At 41.1% G+C, this 21,997-nt stretch overlaps 1 protein-coding gene across 4 annotated transcripts in view; it reads right to left on the bottom strand.

Moving 5' to 3' along the window:
- GHR (growth hormone receptor) overlaps nucleotides 1-21,997 on the bottom strand; it is an 820,074-nt gene that overhangs the window by 45,954 nt on the left and 752,123 nt on the right. For all 4 annotated transcript variants that reach the window (XM_069221472.1, XM_069221475.1, XM_069221483.1 and 1 more), the window contains one exon: nucleotides 11,164-11,342. In XM_069221472.1, the coding sequence (XP_069077573.1) occupies nucleotides 11,164-11,342 (179 nt within the window). The remainder of the gene's footprint in view (nucleotides 1-11,163; nucleotides 11,343-21,997) is intronic.

Raw genomic sequence — 21,997 nt, 5'->3', positions numbered from 1 at the left:
TTACCGGGAGACTGAGGGGAACGTTGGTTGGTAGGAAATTTGGCCAGTGCGGTGATCCCACACAGAAATGAGGAAAAATGTGATTTTTTTTTGTAGCTAAGTTTGAGGTTTGCTGAGGATTCTGGGTAAGAGAACATTGGGGGATCCACGCAAGTCACACCTCCCTGGACTCCCTCAGGTTTCTCGTTTTCAGAAATGTTTGGGTTTGGTAGGTTTCCCTATATGGCTGCTGAGTACAGGACCAAAAACGCAGGTGCTCCCCGCACAAAATAGGTAGTTTTGTATTTGATAATTTTGATCTGTCCACATAGTATTATGGGGCATTTCCTTTCACGGGCACTAGGCCTACCCACACAAGTGAGGCACCATTTTTATCGGGAGACTTGGGGGAATGCTGGGTGGAAGGAAATTTGTGGCTCTTCTCAGATTCCAGAACTTTCTATCACCAAAATGTGAGGAAAAAGTGTTGAGGTTTGCAAAGAATTCTTGGTAACAGGACCTGGTGAGAGCCCAACAAGTAACCCCATCCTGGATTCCCCTAGGTGTATAGTTTTAAAAAATGCATAGGTCTGGTAGGTTTCCCTAGGTTCCGGCTGAGCTAGAGGCCAAAATCCACAACTAGCCACTTTCCAAAAAACACGTCAGATTACAATGTAAAAATGTGTGGTGTCCAAATTGCGTTTCCGGTCGCAGGCATTAGGCCTACCCACGCAAGTGAGGTACCATTTGTATCGGGAGACTTAGGGGAACACAGAATAGCAGAACAAGTGTTATTGCCCCTTATCCTTCTCTACATGTTTTCCTTCCAATTGTAAGCCAGTGTGTAAAAAAGACGTGCATTCGAGAAATGCCCTGTACTTCACATGCTAGTATGGGCATCCCGGAATTCAGAGATGAGCAAATAACCACTGCTTCTCAACACCTTATCTTGTGCCAGTTTTGGAAATAGAAAGGTTTCCTTGATACCTATGTTTCACTCTTTATATTTCACCAAATGAATTGCTCTATCCCCGGTATACAATGAAAACCCATTTCAAGGTGCATCTTTTTTATTGGCTCTAGATACCAGGTTTCTTGATGAACCTACAAGCCCTATATATCCCCGCAAACAGAAGTGTCCAGCAGATGTAACAGTATATTACTTTTGAAAATCTGACATCGCAGGTAAAAGTTACAGAGTAAAACATGGAGAAAAATGCCTTTTTTTTTTTAGCTCAATTTCATTATTTTTTGTTATTTTCTGTAGGAAAACCTTGAAGGTTCTTCACAAATTACCCCTTGCTGAATTCTGAATTTTGTCTATTTTTCTGGAATGTTTAGCTTTCCCGGATCCAGCATTGGTTTCACCCCATTTCTGTCACTAACAGGAAGGAGGCTAAAAGCACAAAAAATAGTAAAAATGGGGTATGTCCCAGTAAAATGACAAAATTGTGTTGAAAAATTTGATTTTCTGATTCAAGTCTGCATGTTCCCGAAAGCTGGGAAGATGGTGATTGTTGATGCCATTTTCAGGGAAAAAACCACAAGCCTTCTTCTGCAGCCCTTTTTCCCATTTTTTTAATTAAATAATAAAATATTTGCTGTATTTTGCCTAATTTCTTGATGTTCTCCAGAGGAACCCACAAACTCTGGGTACCTCTAGAATCCCTAGGATGTTGGAAAAAAGGACGCAAATTTGGCGTGGGTAGCTTATGTGGAAAAAAAGGTTATGAGTATCTGAGCGCAAACTGTCACAAAGAGGCAAAAAAAGGCCTGGGACTGAGGGGGAAAAGTCCTGGCAGTGAAGGAGCTAAGCAGTTCGGAAAAAATAGCTAAATAGTCAAGACAGCTAAGATGAATATCACGGAATGGCCTCTCTCCTCTCGGGGCAGTCTGGCTAAGTTAGATTTCCTAAAACTACTTCCCACATCCTCATTGGTCAAGTAATCAAATGTTTACATTTAGTCCAATGAAACTAAAACCCCTAATCTAAAGTTTACTACTACATGGTTCACATTTCGATGATTGGCTCCTCTTCTCCCGCTCTCGTCATTCGGCTCGTCAGGTATCCATATTGTTGCAGCTTATACTCCAGTCATTGCATCCATTGTCTTCTCCTGGGAAGGTCAGTCTTACACATACTACATTAAACATTGTTTCACTAGCAAGTACAACATCTTCTAACAAGCAGTTTCTCATGAGAACTAACTTCAGCTACGACTACATGGTCAGAACAGTGGAAAAACACAGTTTAATTCCCTAAGCAACCATTCTATAAAAAAATGCAGCTTGACATGAGGCCGTGAAGACCTCGCTAAGTTAAGGCCTACAATTAATAAAGCCAATAAATAATGCATAACCCTTAATATGACATTAGTCAAACATAAACTCAACATTTTACATTATTAAGCCATTAATAAGTACACTTTGTGAACATTAGCGACCACTCTGGTGCGCACAACTTCAAATGCATGGGTTATTTCCCTATGTTAATACATTTTCTACACAAATTCAACACTCAAAATACCAGAATATTCATTAATAAATTCAGCGTTAACAATTATACATATTTGTGTTCCATGACACTTGATTAAAATGTGCGTTAACAGCAAAAGCAATTATGTTTTGCTATCTGTTGCAAAATATATGTCTGGAAAAGCTTTGCTGAACTGGCTGCACCCATCTTCTAGCTGCTCAAGCCAAGTCTATAAATCTATTACTGAACCCTAACTGAAGTTAGAAATATGCAGTCAGGTAACTGCTAGCTATTCTTCATGACATAAGGATGCCAACTTTAATCTGACTGGCATCTAGGCGGTTTGCCATGGCTTGGCTATATCATGTTTGAAATGCAGTGTTAGATATTCTGGCAAAAACTAAACTTTCCTTCCCCAAACAAGATGCCAGAGCCTTGATTCCTACGGAGCAGCCCAAACAACGTAGGTTTTTGCATTGAATGTGAAGGTCCAAATAGACTAGAGGTATGCTGCTGTTACAGGAAAACTGGGGTTATACTAGTCTGTATACAGGATTAGAGCAAAACTAATTAGCAATTCTGTCAAATATTATTGTGAGCAACTTGCCAGGTGGGATATGTACCACATTCCAGTCCACAGAGGTAAACAATTTTCCCTAGGGGTTCATTTGCTGTTCTTTATTAGCTAGGCAGAAAGGCACTTTAATCCTCAGAGATCATGGCTGAGGTGTTACATGTTCCAGGAAGCCAAACTTCAGAAATAGTTCAAAAAGAATCAAGGGATGGGATCAAAAGTTATAAATATAATACAATTGATGCAATTTGAGTAAAAAGGAAATGGAGCAAATGAATCAGCAAGAAAATAATTCATTTATCCAAAATCACCATCATAAAGCAGTGCACTTAGATTATTTGTTGAAGGGAAAGAAGGCAGTTTTAGGAATGCTTCATCCATGCCCAAATGGCTGTGGACTAGACAGTTTCACAGCCTTGATTTGATGCATGTTGCTCTTCTGATGGGATATTACAAAGATAGTCCAAATAGTTTTCAAAGTTGTAGCAATTATGCAACAGTTAAAGTGAGATTCAGACTGCTCAGCTCGCTTGGCAAGGGTGCTGGGCAGCAAGCCCCAAACACATATTCCGTCCTTGTTTCCAGCATCTCCAGAGAACAGTGAATTCTTCCAAAACTGCAGGACTTCTCTTACCTTCGTAGTAGTTTGACATCCAACTGTACTGGTCTTCAGAACTGGATTATTAGCACTTCTATGCAGACAATTCCTACTATATCGAGGATCTTCGCTACTCTCCAGTATACAGCTGACTGAAGTAAGTTCTTTCCAACAGTTAGTTTTTACAATAAAGACAAGATCAAATAACCCAGTGGACAAAGTCAGGTAACCACCTCAACCATTCATGGAGGAGACCTCTTGTAAATGGAATCAAGTCAGCAGTGGAAACAAAGCCTTCTGCTTTTTCCCTGTTAGGCAAAACATGCTAGTGTGATCTTTACACACTCAAGAATGTTCAAATAGTGCACCCAGAAAATACCCATCTCCTCTTTCTGGCTATTGTGTGTATTTCGTTTGAGGTTTAGAGCAAATGTCTCCCATGAAGACTTTTGAAGAGTGCAGGATAAAACTCTCTGTCCATGTAGCAGTCTGAAATAGGCATGAAGGACTACAGAATACATCCCATCAGGCCACTGTAGCGCATAATATCCCATGGTTTGTAGCTTGCATGTTTAAAATGGGCATTTCAAAATAGATTACATGTCTCAGGCAAAATTAGATTTAGGATAATATGTTTTTGCTCATTGCCTTTACCAGGGCCGGCTTTTGCGCCACTGAGCCCAGTGTGACAATCTTTTTTGGCTCACCCCATGATATCCTCCTCTGCGGATTCCCTCACTATCACCAGGCAAAAGTGCCGCTGATCTATCCTTAGCCCTTCCCTCCTTCAGGTCAGTGCCCAGGGCAGCCGCACTGGTCGCACCTCCCTAAAGCCAGCCCTGACCAGAACTGAGATCTAAATAAATACTTAAGTAACATTTGTACTCCAAAGTGACACATGGTCTGAGGCCAAACTCGACAGAGAGCTGGATGACTGTCCAGCACAAATGCTATACTGCAAACTTTTGAGAGTTGTTTGGGATTTAGAACGTGCTTAAAGCACGGTGTATAAGTTTCATTGTGCTGCTGAACAGGTGGACTGTATTCTGTGAGGTCAGAATAGTTGCACTAGAGAGTGACGATTTCACAGTCATATTTTAGTTTAATAGAAATGTTCTCATAAATATTATAGGCACACTGGTTAAGTGGGTGTCAGTAACGAGATCACATCATGGTCATCTGCATTGATAATCCATTGACATCTATCGACAGTCCATGCACATAAAATTAGGCGGTGAAAATGTTTGTTAATGTATAGTTATGAATGGTAATCAACAGAGATTTAAAACAGTTCTGCCATTTGTAAAGTTATAAATTCTTCTTGTACGCCTTTAAGAGGTGCACGGCCACACAGGAGCTAGTGGGGCTCACTTCCATTGCCAGAGTTTACCTTTTTTAATTGAAAAAAAGGACATTGGAACAGAGAGGTATGTAATATGGAGCACAACAGCATAGCAACTAAATGATGGGATAATTCTCCAGAGGTGTAATTTACGACAAAAATCCTGCTGATTGTTGGGAACACTATTGTCAAGTGGATGTGGTGAAGGAAGGGGGATGTGCTAGGATTTAAGCTTGGCAGAAAAAGCTTCTATGTAAGCTTGGCACAAGAGGATTCTATTTAGAATGAAGGCACAGTGAAATTCCAGGGAGGTCAGTTTCTGCTGTCTCCCTGGTGTGGATCGACTCCAGGTCGTGTACTGGAATAAAATTTGAAGCAAACTTCAACAACGTTACTTGTTGTTTCTGGTCCTGCTCACAACATTTCAGCGTATGATGACAAATATGTTTGGAAGGATGGAAAATGTCATATTTTTTTAAGATTACATTTTGATCATGGGTGAGACATCTCAGAAACACAATGTCATCTTGAAAAAAGTGCAAAACATATTGGGTGAAGCTGGTTTATGTTTGAATCAAGAAAAAGGCACGTTTTTAACAGAACAAATTGAATATCTGGGATACACCATATCCAGTGGAAGTATCCAACCAAAGCACTGTTTGTTAGAAGCAATCAAAGTAGCACCCTCTCCTTCTGAAAAGGATCAACTGAGATCATTCTTAGGTTAGATAGAATGTTATTCTAAATGTGTGGACAAATTGGCTGACAAAACAGAGTCCTTAATGATATTATTACGTAAAGGAAACAGATTTATCTGGGAAAGTAATCAACAAGAATGTTTTGTCAATATTAAGAATGAGATTTGTGATGCAGGAATTCTCACTGCTTTTGATATTAAACTAAAATCGATACTAACAGTTCATTCAACTGTTTTAGGAGCCATACTATCCCAAGTACATGGGTGCAAAGAGAAAACAGTAGCATTTGCTTCTCGTACTCTGACACACGCAGAGAGAAATTACTCGGTAATAGAGGGTGAACCTTTGGCTGCAGTGTGGGGTGCTGAGTATTTCAGAGTATACTTGTGGGGGTTGCAATTTGTCCTACGTGGTGATCACAAGCCCTTGACCAAAATTCTGTCTTCAGGTGGAGGAGGCAAAGGCAAAATTAGCCAAATTGGTGGCAAGATTACAGGAGTATCAATACAAGATGGAATGTGTTCAAGGATGGAAGAATGTACGAGCAGATTGTTTGTCCAGATTATCCCGTGATTGGAAAATGGTAGACGGTCAGTCGGTAAAAGATGCTGATACAGAAGAAGCAGTAGCCTCAGTTCAGGATGTTGTAGAAAATGTTATGGGTACTTTCATGAAGTGGTAGTGGGAGGAAGAAATTGGATTAGATCGTGTTCTTTATAAAGTCATAAAGATGATTTGTAAAGGAGCTAAAAGAGAGAGCGCATTACCTGTGTGAACAAGACCTTACTTAAATGTGTTGGATGAGTTATCAATTTGCAGTGAGAATGTGAAAATGAGAGGTGACCAATATGTTCCACCCACGGGTTTGAGGTTTAGATTGTTCAATCTAGCACATGATGGGCATTTGGGCCAGGGACTAACGAGCAGAAGGTTCAAAGAAGTGTTTTGGTGGCCGGGTTTGGATGGACAAATTAAGGACTGGGTGGAGAGATGCAACAAATGCAAGGGGAGTGAGAAAAGGCTTAAAGTGGGTGACAAGCGAGACTGTTGTCATATTAAAGATCCTGGAAAACCGTGGCATACCATTTGTCTTGATTTTGTTGGACCAATGTCAGATTTACCACTTGAGTTAAGGTTTGCAGCTGTAATTGTAGATGTGCATTCGGGGTGGCTCATAATAAAAGTAATGAGAGACATAACCACAAAGGCAACCATAGAAGTGTTGGAGAGGATTTTTGAACAAGAGGGTATACCTTTTGTGCTTATTACGGATAATGGGACTCAGTTAACGTCTAATGGATGGTTATATTTTTAAAGCTGTGTGGGGTGTGATATTCCAGAACTTCGTTAAACAAACCAAAGGGAAATGGTATTCCTGAGAGGGCCAAAAGACTAGTCAAAGGAACCATTCAGATACCTATAGCTAATCATTGTAGTGTGAAAAAACGATTTCTGAAATGTTATGGGCTTATCAAACTACTGTTCATAGTACTAGCAAGCACCAAATTAGTTCCTTCATGGCTTAAAGAGTGGGTTTTGGATGGTGGAGAGAGTGTAATGAGACCATTGAAAGATTCTAAAATAAGAGTAGGTGACTGGATCAAGATTAAATATGGAAGGGTGATAGGAGGAATTTCTATATTCAAGCGTCCATTACGGGTATTGAAAGTTGGTAGGTTTTATGTGGTTGTGGAAGGGGGTGGAAGGTGGAATAGGAGGAATGTGGCTTTGTATCAGAGAGGTGGAGAGCGTGGATGGAGAAATGATGATGGATGTCCCTGTGCAGTGTTGTTTTTGAATGAGGGAAACAAAGAGATTACATAGTCTGGTACAAGATTATGTGAGAATGAGAAAGATAAGGAAGTTACGTATGAATCTCTGGACATGAATAAAGAAGTTAATGAGATGAATGGTTCCAAGGTTGCTAGAAGCATGAGAACTCATAGGCCATCAGCCTATTTGGGTGATTATGTGAGATCTTTAAGTTTATTCTGTTTTCTTTATTTTATTTTACGAGTAGTACAGTAAAGCTTTTAAAGATATCAATGTTAACTTTTCATAGGTATTATTTATGGTTTTTTTGTATACATTTATATATGTATTTTCAAGTGAATTCATTTATGGTTTAGTATGTAGTCTTGTTTTTCTTGGTGTCCTTTGTTAGGTAATAATAATCTTGGGAACAATACTGTCCTGTTGATGTGGTGAAGGGAGGGGGATGTGTTATGATTTAAGCTTGGCAGAAGAAGCTTCTATGTAAGCTTGGCACAAGCGGATTCTATTTGGAATGAAGGCACAGTGAAATTCCAGGGAGGTTAGTTGCTGCTGTCTCCCTGGTGTGGATCGACGCCAGGTTGTGTACTGGAATGAAGCTTGAAGCAAACCTCACCAACGTTACTTGTTGTTATTGGTCCTGCTCACAACATTTCAGCATATGATGACAAATATGTTTGGATGGATGTTTCACCCAATATTTTGATCATGGGTGAAACAACTCAGAAACACAATGTCATCTTGAAAAAAGTGCTAAAAATATTGGGTGAAACTGGTTTATGTTTTAATCAAGAAAAATGCACTTTTTAACAGAACAAATTGAATATCTGCGATACACCATATCCAATGGAAATATCAAACCAAATACCTATTAGCTAGAAGCAATCAAACTAGCACCCTCTCCTTCTGATAAGGATCAACTGAGATATTGGTCCTGCTCACAACACTGATCTGAACACACTAATTCTGCGTGGCATGCATAATTAGTACCCTACTGTACATCACTTAAGATGATGTGAACAGACAGGTTCATCAATAGATAATGCCAATTTTTAGAAAATTTAATATTTACATACTAATAACCCTGGATCCTCACAAATATTCTTATCTTTTGAGAACACAGTCAGTTATTGTATTTTTTGTTTTAACAGTTCTTTAACAATACATTTGTTTTACATGACATCTTTAGTACAGATTTGAAAAGTCCAAATGTTACATTTATTGTACATAATAACACAGCTATTTCTTCCATAGAGTAGCCCCCAGGCCTTCTTTTGTATACACCAGTATTATCATTATCTGATTGGACCAGTTCTGCTTATGTAGCACCTTATAATATCCAAGTTTCAGACGTGCCTCTCTCAGGGGTTTACCACAGCTTGGCAGAGGGTCTGCCCATTCTTCCTCTGTGTATTCCATATGTAAGAAATGCGCCCACCATTCTCGTAAATGCTGGGCTCTGTAAATGCATGGTCTATAGTGATCTTGTATAGCCTCGAAACGACCACTTTGCATGATCCTCATTTATGCAAGTATTTGTCCCAGATTAAATGCTTCTGTTTGTTTCCACAATACCACAAATCTCATGTTACTTGTATAGTATGAACAGTTTTCCAGGAAACTGCAAACTTACGCTCCAGTGAAACAGAGAGTTATAAATAACTGAAATCTTTTATGAATTATAATTGTGATGCTGTTTTCATTGCACCTCTCCTATATCTGCCATAAACTGGTACATTGTACAACTTTTATTGATACACAGATTTAGATTTGTTTGTTCATCTCTTCGGCTCTGATTTTTATTAGGTTGAGCCTGCAGGAAGTGCGAATGCGCTGCTGTCACGAGGCAACCTTTTGTTTCTTAAAAAAAGGGTCTTTCAGGCCATCCTTTACTTAAAATTTGCTGGGATTTTGACACTCTTTTTTGCTGCCTTCTAATTCCGCAGCACGCGACACGTCACTTCCTGTTCTCTTTGTGTGGAGTTTGGACCAAGTACTAATTAAGTAAAGTTAATTAGTGTCCGTCCACTGCTCCAGCTGTGATTAGGGCACTTTTCTTTGTGCATTTTTATATACTGCAAATCTGACACAAACGTATTGGAGCTCTTTTTATGAGTGCCTGCTATTATACGCAAGTCCACCTTCATTTTTAGGGTTGAGCGCGCAAGCGCTTTGATCTATTGTAATCTCTCAGTGGGCTTTTAACCATGCCCACTCTTGCTATTCATTCTTTGTTGTGCTTGTCTTAAATGCTTCATTTTTGTTGGTGCATTTTGTGAAATATCCCTGCTTTGTGTGCTGGGGTCAGGCCCAGGCAATTTCACTAAGTGAATATTTTTGTTGGCCATCACACTACGTCATGCTTCTTCCTGTTACAGCTTCTGATGGCCCCTCCTCCAAAGCATGCAAAAATAATACATGGTGTGCATGCAACAGTTAGCATCACCAGGTCAACATCTCTAAAATACCCTGGAACACAAGCATACACTTTTTGTTTCCTCAGCAGTTTGCTGTCATTTGTCAATGCGAAAATGCACACATTTAAAATGAACCACAGAACTTACCTTTATTATTTTAGTCTGTATTTTAAATGAAAACACCGATTTTGATCAGCAATCTGTGCATTTTCTTCCTCGTTTTAAAAATGAAGTCTGTGTGGTAATGTCTCTGAAACTTGCTGATGCGCTACAGCAGGTGTAAAGGGCATTGGCAAAGCCAATAGCTCCCAAAGGCGAGACCTATTGGCTTTGCCAATGTCTGTGTTACTGTTTCTTAACTGTCTTTCTTTCATTAACTCATGAATGTCGTTCTATCCTTTGTACTGCAATTCTAATATATTTTACTTTCTCTAGCCTGTAGGCATGCCCAGCGTTTAATCTGTAAAATAAGGAGTGCCGGAGACTAAAGCTCTGCTCAGAAACCCACGGCCGGTGCAATTAAATGTCAGCTCACCAAAAACTAAAGCTGAGTAGTCTTGAACCCACCTCAAGCCTCTTTAATTCACTGCCAGACACTGCTGCCCCTTTATCTCACTGTTGCCAGTTCCCATATTCCATTTTTGTGATCATTTTCCATCTATCTCTTCCCCAGTCTTTCAATTTTGTTTGCCTCTTACTCTTGGTAAATGTCTAATGTGGAAAAATAAGTTCAGGTTCCTGAACATGATAGCAGGCGGCCCTTACTGGCTCACATTTGGCTCTGAGCACACCCTACACTTCGAATCTTATAGTAAGATTTTATTCTACATTGTTCTTCTCTCTTACCATTTTCCTGGTTTCATGTATTACAACTGTACAAATAGGAAAATTAAAGTATGTACTACATTTAACACCTATAGTCTTAAAATTATATTCTTCTGACCTTTGCTGTCCCTTTGCAAAACGGTCTCACAGCTTACTCACTTGCATACATTTTCCTATCACACTGCTAACTTCCCACTCACCAAAACCCATATTGTCTTTTTGACCATTTATTTTTATTGGGGGTGAAATGGTTGTATTGTTACCTTTAATTTGAATATATAATTGGTATTTATTCTAAAAAAATTTGAACCATGCGTTTTGTTCTGTGGTGTGGTTTAGTGACAGTATACCACAAGCAAATAAGATAAATACATGAAATAAATACATTGAAATAACCAGAAACACATCATGGGTAATTTTACTCCCAGAGTTGGAAAAAATATATTTTTTGAAGTGCATTTCTTTTTATCTTAAGTCTTACCTGCATCCACATTGTTTCATTGACTTCTTTGAATTGGAGCTCATAAAGTAAAGTGAGCCATCCACTTTTCACGTCAGCAGTAGGCGGTGGCTTCCATCTCACTTGGATATCTGCATTGAGCCCTGTCTGGCTGACGTTCAGCAAGGTCCAGTTGAGACTAATGGGTGGATCCGGATACACTGTTTAAATGAAAATAAATCAAAGGAACAGATTTAGAAAAAAAGAATCTCCATTTGCTAGTTCAGTGGTTCCTAAGCTTTTGATTTCTGTGGACCCCCACATTATCATTACTGGACCCCGGGGACCCCCACTGAATCATAATTGGAATCCGGGGACGCTTCACTGACTTTTGACTTGAAGCTGGGGACCCCGGCCTAAACATTGTTCATGATTTGAAATGCAAAACAATACACACAAAAAAGAAACAAGCATTCATCAAACATAAACACAAAAGATAACACATTTATTTTAATTTGCAAATAAATATAAGTATAAAAAATGTAATTTTAACACGAAAGTTGGAACTTTTTCAAATTCAATTGAAGCCACACATCGTCCATACTATATTCTGTTTGATGCACCTGCATGGCACCCACAAATCAAACTGAGGATACTAATTAAATGTTTAGCTTCCAAATTAAATTTCCTTGACATTTACAGTACATTTTAAGATTTTCAAATGTACATTTAGCCACTTTATTTATAAACACTTTATACACACTTTATGAATCTGTTAATATTATTTAATTTCCTGAGCAGTCGTAGACTCCCTGAGGAGGCTTTGCAGACCCCCATGGGTCCCAGACCACAGGTTGGGAACCACTCTGATACTTTGTTAACTCTATTATGGTCAGACAAAGAGGCCACAAGATGCACACAAACATCAAAATGGCCACACACTGTTTTGGAATTGGAGTGGTTAGGGTTTCTTTTTCACTGGTATTTAAACTAGTCTATTTCAGAAGCTCCTACTTTAGATTATATGTTAATCTTATGTCAAATCATGGGACAGTTGTGGAATTCACTGTGCTACATCAAAGCAGTTAGGGTGCTATATTTCTTTAAATAAGAACACCCCTGGAACCGTACTGGGCGCTATAACGGAGCAATTTGGCCAGGGGTGATCCATGTGAGGATGTGCGTAGATCTTTGCTGCTGATAGAACCTCATGAAAGCACCAGAGCAGAGAGTGTGCTGCATACTGTGCATGGACTGTGTGTGCACTTCATACTCTCAGTACTGTTTCGATTTCAAGAAGACAAGCAATAATATCTAATGGATGGTCGGCTCAGCTTATTAAGTCAGCTAAGTTGAAATAGTGTTTAACCTTGTTTCTTCATCATTTGCAACTTGATTCCAAAAAATCTTTTCTTTAAGGATGGTAATCATAGGTACTCTGGTTAGTTCCAAATTCAGCAGGAATTTCTAGAATCAGTATGGCAGCGTGATAACAGGCAGCAAGAGTATCAGAAAGTGTAGTTATAGCTTTGGCATATGCTGAACCTACTATAAAGAGAATAATATTGCTAATCAACTCAATTAGAGCCTTGATGAAGCGACAATGTACTGTTTGTGTTGTGAAATATGTTGGCTTGAGCAGAATTCTGAAATAAAAAAATATTTCAATAATAAATAAACAGCTATTTTTACAAAAGGGACTTTGACACCAGCATTACTTTCACACTTTAAAACTTGCCTTCTTGCAGTTACTTTCGAAAGAGCTAGAAGGGAGCTCTACAAAAATGGCTAGCCCAGGTAGTTGTTCCGCACTGCAAAGCAATTTTCAAAACAAGCAAATGCTAGTGGAATGTATTTTGTTAAGGAAGCTAAATATTTAGAGGATGCTTATGACCGAGGCCAAACAGCAAATCGTTCGACTGCACTGTGGTATTAAAAGGTTGACCCATTTTTGAAAATACTAATGTCTTTCCCATTGTTTGCATAAACTAATAGGCCCATATCCCCGTTTCAGTACAAGGCTCCGCTATCCTTAAATACTTGCACAAATGAGGAACATGCAAAGTGGTCGTTTCGAGGCTATACAAGATCACTATAGACCATGCATTTACAGAGCCCAGCATTTACAAGAAATGTCCCAGGTCTATTTTCAGGCAAAAAGCTCCTTTTCCAACTTTCTACAGTTTAGAGGGGGTTTTCTGATTACCAATTGCATAGGGAAGGGTAGAGTCTAAGGATGTGGAAAAGGCAGAAACACTTTGGGGGTCATTACGACCTTTTGGTCTTTTCGCAAGACCACCAAGGTACCGCTGTGCTGAAGACTGCCAGTGGTGGTGGTCTTCCGCGCCCCGTATTATGACCGCTGGCAGGCCGCCGTCCTTTTTCGTACGGAAAGCCGCCAGCAGCCATACTGGTGGATGGCGGAAAAGAGGAGGTTGCTCAACCTCCACCACCACATCAACAGAACACCGCCCACTGAATCACGTCCCATGATTCGGTGAGGCGGTGTCCTGGTGACAGTGTTCTGGTGGCGGAGCTGGCCCCATGGATCCCGTCCCCTCCCGGAGAATCAACGGACAAGGTAAGTTGATTGTCCGTTAGGGAAGGGGGTGGGGGGTGTTTGTTGTGTGCGTGCATAGGGGTGTGCGTGTGAGAGTGTAGAGGGGGTGAGCGAGTGAGTGTATGCGTGCGGGGGGGTGCTGTGTGTATGGGAAATGTGTGCGAGTCGGACGGTGTGCATGTATGTTTGTATGTGTGCAGAAATGTGTTGTTGGGGTGCATGTGTGCGTGTAGGGGTGTGTATATGTGCATGTTGGGGGTGTGTGCGTGTAGGGGTGTGTATATGTGCATGTTGGGGTTGGGGTGGTGAGGGGGGTTGTGCCACCTTTGGGGGATTGCAGGGGGGTGGGGGGTGTTGGGGGAGGATTCGTGGGGATTACGGGGTTGGGGGAGACCCCTATTTAGTGGCAGGGAAGGAATTCCCTGGCACTTATAGTGCCTACCGCCATGGATCTCATGGCGGTTCCCAACCACCCGAGATCCATGGCGGTATGCAGGGCCTGATACCGTTGGCGGTCTAGTGACGACCGCCGGGCTGGAGACCGCAATCTCCAGCCCAGCGGTTCTCACCGCCATTTCGGTTGGAATGGTGAAGTGACGGATGACCGTGGCGTCATAATTCAATTTATTTTTCCGCTGGCCTGTTTGCGGTCTTATCGCTGCTTTACCACCGACCGCCAAGGTCGTAATGAGGGCCAATATATGGACAGCTTCAGACACAAAACACAGAACTAGTCTATCCCTCCCCAAAGAGGAGTGGTCCGGGTGCTGTGCATGACACACAGTCTCCATCAGTTTATTGTGTTTTTTCTTCCCTCTGTTTTCCTTTTGAGTTGGAAGCTATCTACTCACCTGTCAATGACCAACTATGACTCTTTTGTTTTTACATTTTTTTTTACATAAGTAACTTTGTGACGTCTCGAACAGGGGCCGACAAAGGACAAGATTGGCCTAGAAACATCCTTTCCTTGAAAAACAGAAAAAGCAGTCCTACCAATCATCCCTGCCATCCACTATATACCAATGCTCAGGAAGACTACACTGCATCTGCTGGTTGAACAAAAAGCCTCTTGGAATTTCTTAAGGTAGCCCAGTTTCTTCCTCCTCACATCAGTGTCTGGGGCTCTTCCCTTGAGTTACAATAATGCAGGTAATGCACTTCCACTATCTGGGGACCTAACCTCATGTGCAACTTGTGCCATGCTAATGGACACTACTTGCTTTGGTAATAAATACTGTGAGGCAAGCTTTAAGGATACAAATCAGACAACCTCCACACCAGCATTTGCAAAATCAAATTTGTGAGGTTTGCATTTCTTATCTTCTATATATTATCACACTTTATCATGGGGTTACTGCTTTATTCAAGAGCAACCTAAAGCTGTCCATAACTACATATATTTGCACCTAGCCATTACTTTACACTTCCAATCACTGAGCTGATCAGCTGTCCTTCCTTTAACAGAGGTCTAGCAGCAGATTAGCCTTAGAAAGACTGTTGCCCTTTTTTGGGGGCCTATTAAACATTACCTGGTTTAGCACTATCTCACATGCACACAATGATGTTTCTCTCTACACTTTTTGCTTCCTGATATTCCATGCTATCTCACAAGTCTACTATGCATTCCCAAAGCCTTGCATTAACATTTTCCCATTCACATACATGTTTCAACTATAGCTTCTCCCTTTTTAGGTCTTGGCTAGAAAGTGCTTGCCCTGTCTTTTCGAGACATGTTTGATATACTTTGTGAGCTTACAGCCAAACTATTAGTTTTCATTTGTTTCTTTGAGTGTCCGTTAAAAAGCCTTGCTTCCAAGTGGTTAATCTTTCCTATTTGTCCCTCCTTTTTATGGGTTGTTCCCTCCCACGAAGCAGTCCCCCATTACTTGTAGCCCTACACTTGTCCCATTTTTAGCAACTGCTTTAGGGACTCCTTTTTTCTTTGTCTAAGAGCACTTCACACAAGCGCTCTGTGTTTTCACTGCTCTGAGCTTTTCATACAAAGAGGGCTGTCATTTTTGTGCTTGTCTCATTGCAATTGCTGTTCATTCAAAGACTGAGGTCAAATGCCAGATGCTGTATTCCCGAGAGTGTCTGTACGTTCTCTGACTTCAAAGTGAGAGAACCCGTCTTCCCCAACCCACTCACTCATCACTGCTTGCCCCCTACTTGCTTGTTATTTGTAGACAAGGCTTAAATAGGCTGCAACTATAAACCTCGCCGGAAACCATCCCTGCCTCTGCCTTCTCCTCTGGCTGCTAAAAACAAGATGGAGAAGAGACTGAGCCTCAAAACGTTAATAACCTCACCCCTCTCTTCTTACCGCTCAAGTCCGGTAATCCCGATGAGTGGGCTCCAAGTAAAGCTTAGGGTCAGTTGTGGTCATGAGTGGCGCTGCCACCAAGGGGAAGCCCACTGTTTTTTGCAATGGCTTCTGAAATTTTCAACAACTTCAGCTGTTTGCTTTAGGATGTCTCGCCTCAAGCAAGCTAAACCAAGATTACTGAAAGTTAAGAACAACAGAATTTTTCCAAGCACAATTGTATACCCCCTGTTTTGACATCCTACCCCCACAGTTTGCCTTTGTGTTTTTAATCAGAGCACAGACACAAAACTGCATAAGGAGGATCGAAAGTTGAGAGAATGAAATGATTAGCGTTTGAAGGGGAAAATGAAAGTGGCGGGGCAGCACCATTGAAACTTTTCTGACCTGCATGGAAAGAAGGAAAGGAATATTTGAGCCCAACTTTCCTCTTCCGTGCTTGTCAGTTTTGGCATGTGTGCGGTGGGAGCACTGTTTAAAACTTCAGCAGTTTGCATGGTAACGTGCACATGAGTTGCAGTGGAGAAGTGAGTTTGTTAAAGCCATGTAGTTGTTTATCTTAGCTCGAGTTGCTGTGAGTGGGGAAGTCTCTGAATGTCCGGATCAGGGTATGCTTTGCTCCAGACCTGTTGTCTCCCCCTCACGGCCCTCCTGTCCACAGACAATGGTGCCCAAGACAAAATGAGGGTGAAGGGAGGATGAAGTGCATGGATCACAACTCTGGGAGACGCGAGTGTTGTGGTTGAGTTTAGTTTTGTGTGTAGGTGATTAACTGCATTTATTTTTCCCTTAATTCGTTCTCATTGCATTACAGCGGAATAACCCACAGCGTTACTTTCACTTTACTTACTGCGAGGTAAATATTTTGAGAAATTATTTTGTCTTGTATATAACGCTTACTTCAAAGTATGACAGCAAAGTATGTCCAAAGAGAGCATGGCTAATAAAACTCACATTCTGGGAGGCAAGGTGGGAGATGATGTATTTTCAGTCTTGAGGGGCCATTGTGAGTGAGAGTCATTATCGGAAAGAGTTAATAGGGGTAAGCGCACGTGGTCTGACCTTACACCGCGGCTCTGTGGGCTTGCTGTCTGGTGTCACCCTAAGAGGTGGGAAGAGGGCAGTGTTTTCAGCTTCTGTCAAACTCATTCCTTTGTTCCATGGGGAGGCTTCTCCTCTGGGTGGTAGCTAAACCCGGTCGTGCTGGAATGTGTGCGTCACAAGGCACCATCCTTCTGTCTGGAGCAGACTCTGAAAGGACTCACTGCCACCCATGCCTGCCACTTTCAGGGAGGATGCACGGTGCCACCCATACCCGGTGATGGCTGTAAACTAAACCAGGGGTTTCTTTTTTTTTAAATGTACATGCCACTTCAGAATTCCAGAACATGAGCATGAATGTGTGATGTACTCAGAAATACCTGGGTCAAGCCATATCAACACGGCACACATTTACAAGTATTTACCATTTCTTGTATTTGTCATTTAGTTCCTAAAGACTTGGCTGAAAAAAGCATGTGGTTGTTGTTCCTTGCTTGAAAGGGAGTGCTGCTTTCAAAACGTCAACATTGTACTCAGTTTATCTTTTGGAATATTTACACCTCTAAACTTGTATTGTTATTTTGGTTAGTATTGTCAATAAAGTCTGTATGGTGACTTTGGGACTTTCTTGATGCTAGGTAACACGTCCAGATTGTGAGAGGTTTGCTAGCAATATCAGACAGAGACAGATGCACATGCGTGCACAGCCAGGCATACAACACATCCTACCCCTCCCACAGGCCCGAAAATGGTGGGCTGTGCACTTCTATCAACTTTCAGAAGGTAACATCCGGAAATATATTTCATCATGCCAATGTGTAAATTTCGTCATGTCACTCTCAGCACATACCGGGCTGCAGACAAGACTTGCGGATGGTTTCAGAGCGATTCTTAAAAAGATTAACATAAATAGGGCAGCTCGATTCACCACCCCCAACCACACTTTCAAAGCAGCGCAACCAAAATCCCTTAATCTCGCCGGGGCAGCCCGAATTTGCTGTTGGTTGCCCACCCAGCTCCCGCCCGTCGCTGCTTGCCCCCACTGAACTTCATTGCTCAGATTCCCTTCTCCACCAACTCCATTTTTCAGATTTTTTTGTACAGTTTTATGTAGCGCCAATACCACCCAAAGGTATTGTAGCATTCTATATAAGCACCAGTTACTTTTTTGGTGCAGTTTTATTTGGTACTAACACCACCCAAAAGTATTGAAGCGCCTTACATTAGAACCAGTTATTTTTTTTCTGCAGTGTTATATAGCGCCAACCTTTTTGTAGGCAGGGTGAGATTAAGTGATATGCCCAAAATCAAGGATGCAAAGCACCGGCAAACTGCATTGCCAAAGCAAGAAAGACTAAAAGACGAGCCTAGTGGCTTTGCCAATGCTTGTCTTTAAATGATCCTACCCTAACTTCACATACTCTGCATGCCTCCTCTCCAAGTGCATGTTTCTCTTAATTTTTATTATTATATTTCGGCAAACTGCCACAACTCATCAAAAAGATAACAACCTCTTCTTCTTTGAAAGTCATACCCTGCAACCTTACACTACCTAATGTCTAGCTCATCTACTAATCCTACCAACCTTCCATGAGAAGTCACATTTAATCTACAACATAGATACTGGAGTATGAGAACAGAAGACTAATCCCAATAAGCAACAATACTGACTGGACTAACCGCTAACCTTGGGTTTTGGGTCAGTCTGCTGCCTGACATAATACACTTCAATCCCTCGCCAGGGGTATTAAGTGCTATATAAATGTAATTACAATACGAGGCTTGTGATGCAAGGTCCTGAGACTTTGTTGAGGAAGCTGGATGGCTTGCGGAGACTGGGGCTGCAATGAGTCAGCCTAGGGAATGAGATGCATCACGCTGGGCCGTTGGTGGTGGTGGAGCTTGCGGGGACTTGCAATCAGATGTGTCAAGGACAAGCTGCATCGTGCTAGTCATAAATTGATGGCTAGCTGCATAGTGCTGGGTCAAAATGTGAGGAGTTGCATCAAAGTCGAAGAAGTCAGTTGTGATCCTGTAGATTAACAAGGAGCCAGCTCACTTACTCTTGGAGATTCCTTAGAGTCCTAGGTCCACACAGCCAGACTGGACTTGGCAGGGCAGCTAAGAGGCAGCAGAAGTCTTGGTGCAGCAACAGCAGGCTTTGGGCACTATAACAGTACTTGGTCAGTGAGCAGGTCAGCAGAACAGACATCACAGCTGGGAAGTCTTTTTTCCTGACATTTTCTCCAGGTCCAGAGGTGATCTGAAGAGTTGGGTCTGAGGGTCCAATATTTATAACTATGTGCCCACTTTGAAGTGGAAGATGCTTCTAGAGCACTCCCTTATAAAGAATTGGGACTTAAAATTTGACTTTACCATTAAAGGGCATTTAAATTACAGTTTAGACACCAAACTCAAGATTCCTAACTGCTTCCAATTGACAGTTCTCACTTATTAGATGTCAAAAGTGTACCCAATGTTATCCTATGGGAGAGGCAGACCTTGCAGTAGTGACAAACAAATGTAAGATTTTTTTTCACTACCAGAACTTATAAAACTTAAAAGTAAATGCCCCACTTTTTAATACATTGCACCCTGCCCTCTGGGCTGTCTAGGGTGAACCCTAGAGGTGATTTATATGTATTAAAAAGGGGTTTTTAGGCCTGGCAAAAGGTTTATTTTGCCAGGTCGACATGGCAGTTTAAAACTGCAAACACAGACTGAGGTGGTAGGCTAGAGACGTGCCTAATGGCCTACTTAAGGGGGTGGCACTATCAGTGCTGCTGGCTCGCTAGTAGCATTTAACTTACAGTTACTGGGTACACATAGAACCAATTTATTAGGGACTTACGAGTAAATTCAATGTGCCAATTGGGTATATGCCAATGTTACCATGTTTAAGGGATAGGGCACAATCACTGTAGCACTGGCTAGCAGTTGTAAAGTGCACAGAGTCCTAAAGCCAGCAAAGATGAAGTAAGCAAAAACATGAGGATTGAAGGCAAGAAGCTTAGGAAAACCACCCCATGGATGGCAGGTCCAGCAGTGTTCAATAATATTGTTGTGTTGTTTCCTTGTATATGTGATATGTTCCACTGACCACGTGGCTAGGTCAATGTCAATGCTATACAAATATTGATAATAAATACTCAATGTATCATAAGGAGAAGAGAAGCCTTGTGGATTCTTACAAAAGATATATCCGATGCGTAGACTCACAATCTGTGTGATTGATTCAAAGCTGGTGAGAAATGGTTGGTTCTTTTTAGCTTTATAGTAATTGATCTGCTGCATTTTGAATGCATTCTTGCAGACATTTTGAAATGCTCTGGTAACTTCTTTCACCTCAAACAATGTGTGCAGATATTAAATCATCTAGTGTTATAAATTGATTAGTGGAGGGGTGGGAAGCAGCAAGATGGCAGCCATTGAGTAACTAGATATGGAAAAATGAGACCATCATTAACCTGATACCAAGATTTCTAATGACAGGCAAGGTAAAGGGCCACCGGTCCACAGGCATATGATAGAAATTCTGCTGCATGAGTGGTGATTTATTGGGCCAGTATTAAGCAGGTTTCAGCTTTAAAAACTGCTTGGAAATCCATAAATGAATTGCTTAGAGAACTGCAGATTTAGAAAATGAGTGCTGTGTACCATCTTTTTAGGTTTCTCAATAATCTGTGTATTATCAGCATACAACATATATTGTACTCAAAACTCTCAGAGAAACCTTGCCTTCCGAATTAACAAGATTTGAAAAAAGTCCTGGGGTATTTGCATGAAGATTAATACAGAGACAAAGCAAATTCAACAAATTAAAATCACTTTCGACCGAAGGATGGACAGTTACCAGACAAGAGTATATGTGATCAATTTAACAGGTGATCCGAAGACATAGTAAGTTCTGAAGGCGACTGACAAAAATCAGACCATATATGTTCATGTCTAAGACCTACCCAAAGGTCAATTAACGTAGTAAGGCCTGAGAACCACAAGTTAAGGTCAGATTCAACTAATTGTTCAAATTGTTAGCTGTTAACCAACTTCTTTTTCTGTTCCAATCTTGCAGTCTTGACTTAAGTCAGAAAAAAACCCAAGACCTTCATCAATTATGCCTCGCCTCTTTTAATGTCGTTGCTTGCTTCAAAATACCATTCCTCTAGGATAGTACCAGTAACTGTACAATGTGCCTCGCCTATTATCATGCATGCTGTACCCATTGAGGTGGAACGCTTTGTGTCCTCTCACTGCAGGACTATGTTCTTGAGTGTCCACCATTTTAATAAAAAAAAACACCACAGCAACTCAACACTCTTCTACTACATCTACCAGGTAAATTCTAATACATGACTGAGTGCTGCTCTCTGATGATTTTCCAGCCCTTCTACGCTATTTTGCATGGAAACTACAGACGTAATAACACATAATTAATTCATCATTCTAAAGCTGGGCACCCATGAATTCAGCCACATTGGTTTGCATATCCCTGCCTGCCTTTTCCGCTGGATTAAGAAATTTTTCAGCTAGAATCATTTGCATATGCAAACCCTCAACTTTTGTTTCCAGCCTCACAATTTTTCTGTCAATGTCATCAGTGTTTTTGTGGAAAGCAGCGTCAGGTGCCATCAGGGCTTTCTCACGTTTGTAGAAGGTCAGCCTACTGGAAACTATTTGAAAGTATCTGTCTTCCACGTGTCCAGAAATCTGGGAGAAAGTGGCAAAAATTCCCCCCTCGTATCCCTCATTATTTGTTACTGTTATCCCGGGTCTGGGTACAAAAGCACCTTTAACAGTCAGCATTTTCATCAGTCATCAAAGAGAACATCAAACATCAATTCTCCAATCCTCTAAAAATCAATGCACATCAAGGAATAACACCTTTAACCCCCACCCAAATCCTCTAACTCCCACTACTTGTCAGGGCAAAGCAGCGTCATAATCCCAAGATA

Source organism: Pleurodeles waltl, chromosome 1_1, assembly GCF_031143425.1.
Source record: "Pleurodeles waltl isolate 20211129_DDA chromosome 1_1, aPleWal1.hap1.20221129, whole genome shotgun sequence".
Lineage (NCBI taxonomy): Eukaryota > Metazoa > Chordata > Amphibia > Caudata > Salamandridae > Pleurodeles > Pleurodeles waltl.
This window is presented reverse-complemented; position numbering and strand designations above follow the sequence as displayed.